Source organism: Anopheles gambiae, chromosome 2, assembly GCF_943734735.2.
Source record: "Anopheles gambiae chromosome 2, idAnoGambNW_F1_1, whole genome shotgun sequence".
In the NCBI taxonomy this organism is placed as follows: Eukaryota; Metazoa; Arthropoda; class Insecta; order Diptera; family Culicidae; genus Anopheles; species Anopheles gambiae.
The window spans coordinates 37,200,033-37,213,423 of NC_064601.1; the positions used below are offsets into that span (position 1 = coordinate 37,200,033).

Genomic DNA, 13,391 nt, shown 5'->3' on the forward strand with positions numbered 1-13,391 from the left:
TCCTTTTCTCCCTTTTTTCTACCCTTCACCGTTCACTGTTCGGTTCCATTTGCTGCTGCGCGCCTCTTAGCAGTCATGCGACGGATGTGGTGGAGACGGTCGGCTGGAAGAACATGGTCGCGACCCATCCGCACCTGCTGAACGAAGCGTACCGGGCGCTGGCCACGCAACAGATACCACCGATCGGGCCCCCGCGCAAACGGGTGAAGATGAGCTGAAATAAAATGTTGACATCCGTAAATGCCGTGATGTCAACAACATCGCCTTCATCGCCGTCATCACCGTCATCGTCGTTGTCGTCGTCGTCGTTATCATCACAAAGCTCCTCCTCCTCCTCCAACACCACCACCACCACCATGAGCACCACGGCATCAGCAGCAGCAGCAGCAGCAGCAGCAACCCACCTCACCGCTCCCTCCCAGCCAGCAGTGTCATCTTCCTCTCCGTCCCCGGGCGGAAGTGGCACGTTGGCGGCCACCTCAACCACCTCACCGTCGGCACCGGCACTCGCAGCAGCACTGCTCCTGACATCCTCACCAGCATCATCACCGTCGTCGTCGTCCTCCTCGAACCGGTCGACCAGCACCACCACCACTACTACTACTTCATCGCATTGCCATGGCTACCAGCAGCTGCTACCATTATCCTTAGCCGCTTCGCCCTCGCCGGCCCTGGTACAGTCGTCCACGGTGGCAGCTTCGAACAGCGGTTCGGCCTCCCTGTTGATCAATCATCTTACGAGCAGCAGCAAACCGACGCCGTCATCACCGCCCGGCGCCGCTGCCCCAGCGTCGCCCTCCTCCAGCCCGTCATCGTCATCGGTCGGATCCGGCGGAAGGGTTGAAGCTGCAAAACCGTCGACGACGGTTCGCACTGAGGAGACGATCGGCGGTAAACGGCAGGCTCCGCTGGTACTGGTGGCATCGGCGACCACGCCCAGGAAGACAAAACTGAGCCACAGCAGCGGCCACTCCTCTGCCCTCATCGGTGGACGTGGCGGCGGTGCCGTTGCGGATAGCGACCCTGCCTGTCCGAAGGTAGCGCTAGCGTCGCCGATCGTCAACGTGGTGGTGAATGACATTGCCGCCGGGCTGGCGAACGCTGTTGCAGCGGCCGTCGCGGACGCCGTCACGGTGGCAACGATTGGTAGAAACCTGATCATGGCAACGACGGCAGCCGCCGCCCCGCCATCCGCTGGCAACCGGCATCATCATCACAATGCCCGCACCAACGCCACCACCAACACTAACGGCGGTGGCACCGCGCTCAACTCGTACTCACAGCTGCGCCAACAGCTCGAAATGGGCTCTTCGGCCGCCGTTGTTGGCGGGGGTGTCGGCAAAGGTGTTGCTGGACCGCATCAACATCATCATCGTCACCATCATCAGGCTTCCTCGCAGCAGCAGCAGCAGCAGCAGCAACACAGTCATCTGAAGCAATTTCTTAGCGCCGGTGTTGGAGCCGCTGGAGGTGGTGGTGTGGGTGGTGTAATGGTGGCTACTGCTGGCGGTGCCGGCAACCAGCACCCTGGTGGTGCAGCACAGCAACACCACCACCATCATCACCATCACCATCACGTACATTCGCAGTCGAGAAGGCACGCTGCCGGAGGTAGTAGCAGTGGGGCCGTCGCTGGTGGCAGCACTGCTTCATCCAGTGGGAGTGGTGTCGCAGCTGCTAACAGCGCCACCTCGCAGCCGGAAGTCGTCGTCACCATCCATGACAGCAGCAACGGCAGCAACGGCAGCAGCGGCAGCGGCAGCGGCAACGGTCGTAACAATAATCGCTCCACGAATGCGATCGTCGATGCCAACTCAAACCATCATCACCACCATCATCGATGGTAGGAAAGGGAAGAGTTGCTGAGCAGGTGGTGGCGCCTGGTGTAGGAGATGCGGGCTGTGGAAGGGTAGATCTAACAGCAAAACAACGCTTAATGCAAAACAGGAGGATAATGTACGTTGCACAGTTTAAGATTAGTGGTGAGAAGGAGTCAGATGGGTCAGACCATAGCTGTGCGTGTCCGTGTGCGTCCGCGTGTGTGTGTCCGTGTGTGTGTCTGTCCATGTAGTGTGTAGTAGAATGGCATAGAAGTAGTAGTAATATTTGATAAAATAGTAAAACAAAAGCAAACAGCCAACACAAGTATGTGTGTGTGTGTGTGCGTGTGTGTTAGTGTGTGTGCCGCGTGTAGTGAAGATTGGCAAAGGACAGCGATTTTGATGGTTAACACATCAGGAGGATTATAAAGCGCTTTATGGATTATCCAGCACAGTCAGGCGACATTCTTCTGATAGTAACCTTTACGCATCTTTTGTTACATTACTGACCTTCCTCCTTTCTTCTTTCCACACCGCGTGCAGTGCAATTGCGTACATCCTTCCATCCCCACCTGGTTCTCTCATTCCAATGCACACTTTTGCACACACACACGCGCGCGCGCGCGGCCGATTAATTGATTCTCTGTTGCTGCGGAAACGCCAACAGTTTTTCTCTTTCTTTCGCTTCACAATGCAAAGCGCAGCATACACGCACACTCACTCACATACGGACACGGTTTTAGTGTGTTCTTCCGTACTGCGCTCCTTCATCTCTGCATCTCTTTCGTTTCGATTCTCCTGCAACCCTTTTGCATAGGAGCCGGGTTGGCGTGTACTCTGTTGCCCTTGGTAACAGTGACGCACGCATCCCGGCTGCTCCAAAGCCTTCTACCACACTACTCGGCAGATGGCGGTGGGGTGCTAGCCTAGCAACCGACTGGTCTAGCACCTTTCCTAAACAGCTGGCATGATTCTTTTGCTATTTTTTTTTTTTTTCATTTCAAATTGTTCAAAGCATAGATGAATGTGTATGTGTGTGTGTGTGTGTGACACTCAACACATCACCTCCCCTTTCGCGCAGAGTTAAAAATAATTTATGCAATGTGATATTTTTTTTTTGTCGTCTGTACGTGTTAGCTAATATTAATTAATTAGTAATATGTGAGAGCATGTGAAGTGATGAAGAAATGAATCGTAAAGGAGCGGATTAAACAACAATCACACACACACATACACACACGCATGGCACGTCGTACACAACAGGAAGCCAGCAGATGAGGGTCCAGAAGAAGAGGATGATGATGATGATGATCACAAAAAATGATGGGTTGACAGAGGATAAGAATTAGAGACGATAACGTTTGGACGGCAATGATGATAATATGGTAATGTAATAGGACGGTGACAGATGATGCTGATGATGTAAGTAAGGCGAAGGTTCCGGCAGATTGCGGATGTCAAGCAAAAGGAACGAAAGGGATGGGAAGGGCGGGCGTTGTTACAGTAGCAGAACAAAGAATTGTAGAGTGCATGTGTTGAGGGAGCAGGGGGGGGGGGAGTTGGCCAATGAAAAAGAAGAAGTAGAAGCAGCAGGATGTTTGGTTATCGTGCGTGCATGCGGCGTGGTATGCGTGTGTGGGGATCAAACCGGAGCGCAGGAAGAACGCGGAAGATGGATTAAGATTGCATTGCGCGATGCACGACAAAGAAGATGATTGTAACAAGAAGAGGCCAAGTGTAATCTATTTTGCTGATAATAATGCTAATAATAATGATGATGAACCTGTTTAAAGGTAACGTTCTGTAATTGAGCTCTAGATTATGCATGTGTGTGTGTGTGTGCAAGATGTATGTATGTTTTTTTGTATGAAAGGTTCATCTGTGGGAAGGGGGCGGCAGTGTGGACCCCACACCTCACGGGAGAGTGAGAAGCAGGGAAAGAAATTGGGAAAACGAATTGCAATGCAGTGCGCGGTGAAAAAAGCAATCCGCGTGCACGCACAGACGCACACACACATACTGTTGTGTAGTAGGGTGTTACTATTTGGTTTTTTTTACACACTCTGACGTGTGTGTGTGTGTATGTTGGGTCACATTGGTGTTGTGCCTGCTTGGATGAACTCCAACGGGTGGATATGTGAGCTTGTTGCGCTCCCCCCAAGTGTTGATCTGTCTTAATTGTGCTAGGAAGAAGATGTGTGTTTTTGCCACCATCGGTCCCCACCCACCCAAACCATTCGATCTCTTTTTTTCCCTCTTCTCTTTCTCTCTTTCTCTCTCTCTCTATCTTCATCCCTCCGTCTACGTTGGGCAAATGGAAGGATAGCATTTTTGAAGGACTGCATGTGACTCGCTGCTTAGTAGAAAACGTAGTAAATTTGGATGCAATCGGAATCCTATTGGATGTATCTTGCATTTTTCTTATTGCATAATAGTGAATGAGAAAGAAGCAACACGTGCGCGGACAAAGCATATTTTTTTCGGCTGGGTATGATTTTTGAAGCTTACCTCAAACCAACCACACACACACACACATCCGCATATGCACATCAGAAAAATTTAAATTAAAAAAGTGTTTGGAAAATGAAGAAAAACTACAGCCATTCTTCCGATGTACATTTATTCCTTATACCGTGTGTGGTCTCCCCCCCACTCTTTACAATGTGTAATGAAGGGATGGAGGGGCTGCAACTTTCGTTCGATCCTCTTATTATTATTTTTTCCATCCGTTCTTTGCCTTCTATTCATTAAGGATTGTGTTTTTTTACGTTCTTTCAATTAAGATTCAATTCACTGTGAAGAGAATAGTTGTAGTAATAGTAGTTGGTAAAATGTGTGTGTGTGTGTATGTGGATTGACTTGTGTAAAAAAGAGAATCGGGAAGATAAATGGGTGGGTGGGTTGGTTTGTACGAGCCGCCGGGCAATGTAAGAGAAAACAAACGTTTTTGTTTTGTTCGTTTAAACGCAAAATGAAAGGAAGGGGAGACATGATAAAGAAGCAGTGTAAACACACTGACACACACACACAAAATAAACAAAGCTTACAATAAGTGAAACGATTACAACCTAATGTGCATATTTACATTTACATACACTCGTAGCAATTGATGATAATGCTGAGAATAGGACGAAACGGAACAGGATACGAAGAAAGGAAAAAGGGTGAGAGGGGAGTGGTGGTCTCGGACTGTAGACGATTGATTGATACGAGAGAGGGAGAGAGAGAGAGAGAGAGAGAGAGAGAGAGAGAGAGAGAGAGAGAGAGAGAGAGAGAATGTGATTGGATTTAGTGGGTTTGGAATGTGGAACAATCAAAGAACGAAGGACAAAACGATGGTTTTTGGTTGGTGGCTGGCGTGACCCATTCGTTGTTGTACGGTCTCAATCAAAACGGGTCATTTTCTTCAACTCAAACGTAACACACCATCAACATGCACGCACACAGATACGCATTTTTTTGGTCTTTCCAAAAAAAAGGAATAAACGTACTACGGGCAGTAGTAGCAGCAATGCAACAAGGGTTAGAGCAACGTAAACGCCTTGGCACAGATTTCGAACCATGCAAGCGAAAAGATCCCGTTTTTAAGGACTTTTTATCCTTTCCAAACACAACAATATATGTGTTTGTGTGCATGTGCTGGTGCGTGTGTGTGCTTGTGTGTGTGGAAGTAAGAGTTGGCCCTTTGAACATTGTACGGCTGCAGCACAACAGAGTACACGATCGAGATGATGTGGAATCAGCGCTTCGAGAGTCGGGGCAGTGCCGCGGTGGTTTCGAAATTCGTTTTTTTGTTTTGTTTTAATTACATCGATACAACGTAGGAAGGAGGATCAGAAGAGGAAGGAAATGTGAATTGAAAAGTTAAAAAAACGCCTGTGTGTGTGTGTTTAGTACGTGAGTGTAAGGACAACTTTAAATAGAACATTGTCTAAGGCAAAGTAATAAACGAGATATAACAGTATAGGTGTAGTAAGCGACAAAAGCAAACAAAACAAAAAGTGTGAAAAGGGGAAGAGAAAAAAACTAAACCACACAGCAGAAGCGACACACACACACAACAGCAACAATACAAACAAACAAAAACACGTAAGCAAACAAAAAAGCGATAAGTTAAATTTAGTACGATGGCTTCATATGTGATTATAAACAATTTAAAACAAGGAAGAAGTTGAAACAAGTAACAAATAAGGTAAGCGAGAGAAGAAGGAGAGACAGTAAGCGAGAGCGATCAAGAAGAAAATGGTAAAATAAAAATAAATGAGTTGAAAAATAAATATCATTACATTTTTTTTGGATATTACAGGGTTTCCCACGATATATTGGTTGGTTCCCATCAATTTTTGGTGGATTCCCATATTTTTTTGGTGCGTTCCCACGATTTTTTGGTCGTTTCCCAGAATTTTTTGGTCTAATTGTATTGATATCCAATCGGAAAATACCAATAAATTATAGGATCGAACCAAAAATCTATGGGATACAACCAAAAAATCGTGGGAACGCACCAAAAAATCATGGGAACTGACCAATAAATCGTGGGAAACCCTGTAATCAAACAAAGAGAAAACATCCGGTGTTACCGGTAACCGGTAACAAACGGTGTTACCATAGATACTTACCTGATTAGAAGATTTCAGCCTACTGCGAAGTATTCTAGGATTCACTACGTTAGGTGCCATTTTAATGACGTATGGCTGTGGTCACCACGCCGAATCCTGTCGACTCGACATCACTTCAAAGCAGGCTGTAAGGACGTGCTTCCATCTAGGCTGTAAAGCAGTTGACTTTTTCTAAATTCAAATCTCTCTATTCTTCGCATTTTTCCTTGGCGAAGAAGATATTCAACTGTACTCCAATGATCTTTGAAGCATGTGTTGCTACAGTTGGTTCAGCAGTAGCAGCGATTATTCTTTCCGTTCTATCTGAATTCGATGCGGCGTAATATTTGGAGTTAAAATACAAACACATTAGTTTATTAAAAATATTACACACAATCTAAACTCATCATCATCGTCATCGTGACGACTCTGTAGCGAATTTCCCTCTCTTGGGGAAGGTACGGTTCGTTGCTTGCTCGTCGTTTTCACGGCATTGCTGATTCTCCGTCCGCTCTGTTGTTTACCCGTTAACGTGTTAAATGTTGTTATTTAAAAAAAGTAAGTAAAAACTTTAATACTAAAACATTACAATTACATACCACCGAACGTTGGTTGGGTATCTGTGTGTGTGCGCGCATTATTGGTTGGCACTATTCGAGCACCGAACATGAACAAATACGGATCATCTACAGTCTCTACATTAGACTGGATCCTCCTCTACACAAGAGACTAATAATTAGTTCCAGAAACGGTTAAACGTAAAGCTTGTTGCTTTTTAAATACACTTCTATATAAAACGGGTGCACCAATTGTAAATCATGTTTTAGGAAGGTACAGCATCGTTCCTGACTACGCGTCTAAAGGCACTGTTTTAATCTTGCACTGCCAGGAGGGCGTTAGTAGAATGGTACTAGACTTCACGAACACTCACGTGGTTTCTTAATTACAATAAGCATCGGGGAGTTTGTTAGTTGCTGATTTCATCTTGATTGTTCAAGTAAGTTTCGTTTTCAAGCACACAATGCTCGGCATTGGCCAGCGTGTGCGGGTTAGATTCGGTTTGCAATTCGTATCGATTTGCTGCTTTCATTATTGGCACGCAGAAGAGAGTGTTGTTCAATTGACGTCCGCTTCGCCCTTTACGGAGCCGGCTTCTTGATTGTGTTTTCGTGCGAAATGCGCAAGCGGCGACGGAGCTCGCTCGGGAACCGCTCGTAGCACTTCTTGCACACCGGTTTCTCGTCGTACTCGAAGAATTTGGACTTCTGGTCCAGCTTCTGGTCGCAGATCGAGCAGGAGAAGTGATGAACGCACCAGGCCTTGTTCAATGCGGTGAACACTGTTTTTGGGAGATGGCAAATGATGTGGAAAATGTCACGTTAGAAACAATCGTCAGGTCGCTGTCGATCGACTGTGCTCCAATCTCGAGCGAACCACTTACCGTCACCAGCGATGACTTGATTGCAGACGAAGCACAAATTTCCAAACAGCTGATGATAGTGCGTCTCGCAGTAGGCCATGCCACGCTTCTCGTAGTGACGGTGGCCAAGGAAGGGTTTCTCACACTTGGCACACACAAAGTGCTACAAAGAGAAGCAAAGCATTGAGGAATGTTAATACCATACCATACCATACTAATAAATAGCCAGTAATTAGCCATTAAATTGTGTGAATTTCTGTAGATAATGCCTTTTTCCAATAGGATTAGTGTTGGGAGATTCAGGATTCGAAAGATTCGAAGATTCAATCCCTAGAAAGATTCGATTGAATCGGATCCCGTTTGTAGGATTTGAATCCCTAAAAGATTTCTTTGCGATTGAGATTTGATTACGAATCGATTGGGATTGGGATAGGGATTGAAATTCGATTGGGATTCTGATTGAGATTCTGATTGGGCTTTGGATTCGTTTGGGATTCGATTGGGATTTTGATTGGGATTGGGATTGCGATTGAATTATGATGTAAGTACTGCAAAGTTAAATAATTTGGAGTAAAACAGAATGACCTCTTATTCCAGCTTTAACTAATTCAACCCCCCTCCCCCCACCCCCACGCTGCAAACTGCAATAAAACGCTGTACCACATTGAGATTGGAATTCAAAGATTCGAATCCCATCCAGGATTGGGATTCGAAGATTCGAATCCCTTCTGAGTTTAATTTTCCCATCACTAAATTGGATATATACCTTGACAAATAACAGTGTTTTTTGGGGATTCTCATCTTTTTGGGACACTGGGCTCTACGGCACCCTTTTTGGCTAGGCCCATTTGGAATCCTATAGGAATATCTAATGTGCCTATCCGAAAATGATTCCGTACAGTCCAATTCACTTCACATAACGTTCACTTCGCTTTATTAAAGAAAGTGTCCCAAAATAGTGAAAACCCCTGAAAACCCCTGCAAGGACATTTCTAGCTCCATTTTTCCGACCTCCCTAAATACATACCTCAACGTGCCAATGCTTTCCCAGCGCGGTGACAACCCGTTCCTCGATCGGCCGGCGACAGGCACCGCAGATCGGGATGCCCATGCGATCATGGCATCGCAGACAGTACAGCTCGTTCATGTCGTTGGCGGCATACCCGCTGCGGTTCTTCACCTCCCGGGCCGACGAGTCCAGTTCGGCACCGCAGGACGTACAGTTGAAGTGATACCCGTGGTAAACTTCACCCCGGAAGCGCAGTGGCGCATCGTCGATAATGCCACTGAGAAGAAAGAGTAGAAGATAAACAATCCGGAAAATTAGTAATCAAAACGAAACGTTAGCGCTCGATTCCACCGTGCCGCCAACTTACTGGCACTTGTTGCAGACGAGCTTGCCGAGCCCGACCTCCTTCTCCTTGCGATTGCAATCGTGGCACAGGGCCCGGTTTTGGTTGCGTATGAAGCCCGAATCGGCCAGCGGAATGCTGCAGCGCTCGCAGGTGAAGCACTGCGGATGCCAGTTCGCCGCCATCGCCTTGATCACGCGCCCGATCACGAAGTTGTTGCACTTGGCACAGCACGGCGCAAACAGGATGTGGAAGTCCTTCTCGCAGTACTTCCGGCCCTCGAACTCGTAGAATATGCCGTCCTGGAACTGGCGGAAACATTGCGCGCAGCTGCAAAGGAATGCAAACAACCGTAATTGAGTATTTTAGTTTCCGAAGTTCCGAAGTCAGTGCAAGGGGCACACAATGCTTGAATGGTGCCGGAAATACTCACACAAAGCATTGCGTATGCCAGAGCTGCCCGTTGGAGTTGACGATGCGCTCGTGCGGTTCGAAGCCTTCGTCACAGCGCGTGCAGTGCATCGTGCCGAGCGACATGTTGTTGGTGGTGACGCTGAAAGAGGGATACTTTTCATTAGAGATAACCACTAATGGAGATGATTTGGACATGGTAAGGTGAGTTATTTTTTTTATGTATGAACGTCGCTGAGAAAGCGCATGTCAGTCAAGTAGCAACGGTTAGGTACGACGAAGGCCGTCTTTAAGAATACATCGAATTTGACTACACAAAGCTAACCGAATGCTTCATTTGATCAACACCATCTTCTCAAAGCATATTGTAGCGTTAATTTCTCTGGAGAGTATATTTGCCAACAGAGATAATTCGATTTCAATTAAAAAAAATACTCTATCCACCGTCACCTCATATTAGTTAGCCACCTGTATTACAAGATAGGCTAATGCTTTGGAAGAGCGAAGAAATAAACACTTCATATATGTCACCGGCTGCATGTGAAAGTAACAGCAGAGGAGTGGTTTTTGAGTCATCGCTTCTCAAATGCTTTTTTTACTGGCTTGTTAGACACTGCGATTGTAACTTCCGAGCAAACTCCTTTGCAAATTCCCACTGAAGCGAATGAACAACAGTTCCGGACGGATCGCGTCACCGCCTGCTACGAGTTTTGTTGACACTTCATTGCTGGAAGGGGGGAGGAAGGAGGAAAATTGACTAACCCGTCGCCTGCTGCCACCGTTTGCACGTTCGATCTTCCAGACTGTTCCCACGATTCCATCCTTCTGCCGGGTGTGGTCGGTGTGCCCGGTGCTATCCCGGGTGTCGGTAGATTCTGATACGCTCCGGGCGGTTGTTGCTGCACCGAAGTGGACGCTCCTCTCTGTGGCGTTGCGCCGTGTGAAACGTTCGGCTGTTCGAATTGCACTGCCACTCGCGTTTGCGGCGACGCCGTGCCGCTATCGTACATATTTCTGCTGTTTGCTGTCGTTAAGAATTGCACATTCTTCTGACCCCCTGCCGAAGGGTGCGTCGGTGTGGAGGTACACAGGGGAAAGGGTACTGTGGTACCCCCGAACCCCGTTGCCATTCTTATCGGTGACTTCGGTTGCTGATAGTAACTCTCCACCTGGGGATGGGGTGGCGGATAGGACGCGACATTCTGCTGCATCTGTGAGCGTGTCGTCGTCGCTGTCGTCGATTGCTGTGTCGAACTGGCTGACATGAGCCGCGGCGATGCGGTGGAGGAAGGGCTGTCCGTATCCCGCCCGGGACGTAACATCATATCGCTAGCGGATACTGCTGCTGCACCACCACCACCACCAACACTGCCACCCACTGCTGTGTGGAGTAGGTTCTCCTTGGACGTGGTACGGCGCTTGTAAAGGTTCGAGTCTTCCAGCGGTTTCAGTTTAAGTGCACTCATAGCGTTTTCTCGTACGCACTGCTGTTTGCGCTTCACTTATCACGTTCGCGCAAGCTTCGGAAATATGAGGCCAGACTTTGTAGCTGACGCGGCGGTCTCGTCTGCAATGTCACCACTAAAACACGGCTGTACAAGCGAGCGACAAAAAAAACGGATTGCTGCTGCTGCTGCTTCTGAGCGAGTTCTGGCCGATACTGGACGTGTGTTACAAAACGAGATACACAGTTCCGCTGCACAGCAAAAGGGATTAATAGCCCATCGTGATATCGCGAAATCGCGGTGCTACAGCTGCCGATAAAGGAACTCGCGCGGCGTGGCTTTCAGTGCTTCATAACCGTTCGGGATCGGTGGACGTGTGCGGGTGAGAAAGCGACCCCGATTTTTTTTTCTTTTTGCTTGCTTGCGTATCCGTGCTTATCCGTTGGTCACCAGCAAACCACCACTACGCCAGCAACGCCAACTTCGACCTGACAGCAGATCGACACGACACTGTGATGGCACTGGCTCGCCACCACTACTGCTGCTGCTGATCCGTGCGGTCCAGAAACCGGGTCCGGTCCACCTTTCCAATAAGGATTGGTGCTGGACGGCTGCCAGTTTCGGTTCGGCGGACTATTCCACCAGACCACCCCCTTCCCCAACCAGCAGAAAAGAAAGTACGGCGCAAGGAGTAACGATTTACACCATTTATGGCAAAAACACGTCTCTCGTTCGGGCTGGTTCGTCAGGGGAATGTTCGGACCGTTTGGCATCGTTACGGGCACATCTCGGGCGTTTCGGACCCGCTTCGTGCGACACAGGACGGGTTTTGGAAAGGCTTTTTTGTTCACCTTTTTGCTTGGTTCACCATCAGCAACGTCGCGTTTGGCCGGAGAATCGCAAAGCCTGCTTTGTGACATTTGTCCTTCTTTTACTCTGTCTGTGCCAAGTGGAGCGCTTGTGAAGAGCGCAAGGCAAGAGAAGCAAATAGTTGTGATGCGGGAGAGATAGTGGGAGAGTTGCAAATTGGGAAGTGATTGTGCGAATTGCAACGTATTGGCAAATGCATGAAAGATGCGCCAAGATGTGCAGTCATCTTCAACGTTCAAAAGCAGTGTGATACGCATTAGTGTGTTGTGACGATTCAATGATTCGTACATCTGTTCGGTTAAAGTGATGTGAAGCAATCTTAACATCGATCCTGCGCGTTGTTTGTGTTAAATATTGCTCAAGGTAGAATTTTAACTCTAAATATGTAACGAATAATGTTTACCCAAGTTTAGTGTAAATTTATGATTAGGTTTCTTTAGGTACGTTCATTGCGCTTTGCTTTACGCCAGCAGGCAAGCAAACACCTGGCGTTATGTGCTGGTTTATGCACTTGATGCAAAACATCTGCCGCCAGCTGGCCATGTTAGCGACATCCACCAATACGAACATAGCTTTTTTTTGTCAATATTTGATCACATTTGTTAGTTTTGCTGTTGTTTAGCACACCACACCCATTGATCTTGGCACCGATCTAGCACCAGAAGGCTTACCCTGCAACTGGAGCCATGTTCTAAATTTGGCAACAACGAATCTCTCCCCCGGGGTGATTGATTTCCCTAAAAGGAAGTACTTTTTGGACGTGATCCAACGGATGTGAAAAACTACAAAAAAGGGGTGTACAGCGTGTGTAAGTTGCGTCGAATTATCAACACTGTTTCGATATCGTTACGAGCGATCTCGTTCTTGCCACTTGGCGTGGTGTATTGCAAAGTCACTAAAACTCGAGATGGTAACCATACAAAAAGACCTTGCACGGTACGGTGGGACGATATCTAGGTAGGTGGTACTCGGTCTCTACGTTCTTGCTGGGCCTACTTGATGCGAACGACGATCGCACAATTCGACGACCGTGTGCTGAGCTGATGAGCTCATAATCTTCACACATACGCACCTCTTTCGGCACCTGGACGGTGGTACGTTGATTATTTGCAGAGAACGGTAATCTGGTCAAAGTATTGATAAGGCACTCGATGACGACGTAAACGATGAACAGATTTTCGATTATAAATTAAGGCACTATTTGCAGCAAAAGTTAAATAAACAAAAAAAAAGTTATTTCCTCTCCTTTCGTGTTGATTTTCTTCGCCACACAACCACTGACAGCTGTCAGTCTGCCTGCGCCCGTTATGGCAATTCAACATTAGCTTACTATAAAGCTGCTAAATCCATCCGACAAACGAATATTACGTCCGACACTCTTACTCTCGCATGCTTAATTCAATCGCATGTTGATGTAAGGTGTGTTTTGAATAAATCTTCAATAAATATCAATCTTGATTGCGTGTAAAATTAAG

At 47.4% G+C, this 13,391-nt stretch overlaps 2 protein-coding genes and 1 long non-coding RNA gene across 10 annotated transcripts in view; 2 read left to right on the top strand and 1 right to left on the bottom strand.

Moving 5' to 3' along the window:
* The window catches only part of LOC1272801 (protein roadkill), a 77,945-nt gene extending 73,575 nt beyond the window's left edge, over window positions 1-4,370 (top strand). For 3 of the 6 annotated variants that reach the window (XM_061646952.1, XM_061646948.1, XM_061646950.1), the window contains one exon: window positions 71-4,370. In XM_061646952.1, coding sequence (XP_061502936.1) covers window positions 71-218 — 148 coding nt within the window. In that variant the 3' untranslated portion in view covers window positions 219-4,370. The remainder of the gene's footprint in view (window positions 1-70) is intronic. The other 3 variants (XM_061646953.1, XM_061646949.1, XM_061646951.1) reach the window with 1 other exon arrangement.
* A 2,394-nt stretch (window positions 4,371-6,764) lies between these two features.
* Window positions 6,765-13,226, bottom strand: LOC1272802 (LIM and senescent cell antigen-like-containing domain protein 1). 3 transcript variants are annotated; one of them, XM_311715.6, is made up of 7 exons: window positions 12,989-13,226; window positions 12,588-12,698; window positions 9,624-9,743; window positions 9,215-9,520; window positions 8,866-9,124; window positions 7,860-8,001; window positions 6,765-7,757 (listed from the first exon to the last, which is right to left on the bottom strand). In XM_311715.6, exons 2-7 carry the CDS (start codon window positions 12,602-12,604, stop codon window positions 7,558-7,560), a joined length of 1,044 nt encoding a protein of 347 aa, XP_311715.3. In that variant the 5' UTR covers window positions 12,605-12,698; window positions 12,989-13,226; the 3' UTR covers window positions 6,765-7,557. The 3 variants fall into 3 exon arrangements, with proteins under 3 accessions (XP_311715.3, XP_003436479.1, XP_061508837.1); XM_003436431.2 differs by lacking the exon at window positions 12,588-12,698 and having other exon boundaries at window positions 12,989-13,203; XM_061652853.1 differs by lacking the exons at window positions 12,588-12,698; window positions 12,989-13,226 and adding an exon at window positions 10,364-12,353.
* Window positions 12,152-13,152, top strand: LOC133392289 (uncharacterized). Its single transcript, XR_009765618.1, has 2 exons — window positions 12,152-12,279; window positions 12,347-13,152. It is a non-coding gene; the product is annotated as an uncharacterized LOC133392289 (long non-coding RNA).
* Window positions 13,227-13,391: the final 165 nt, after the last annotated feature.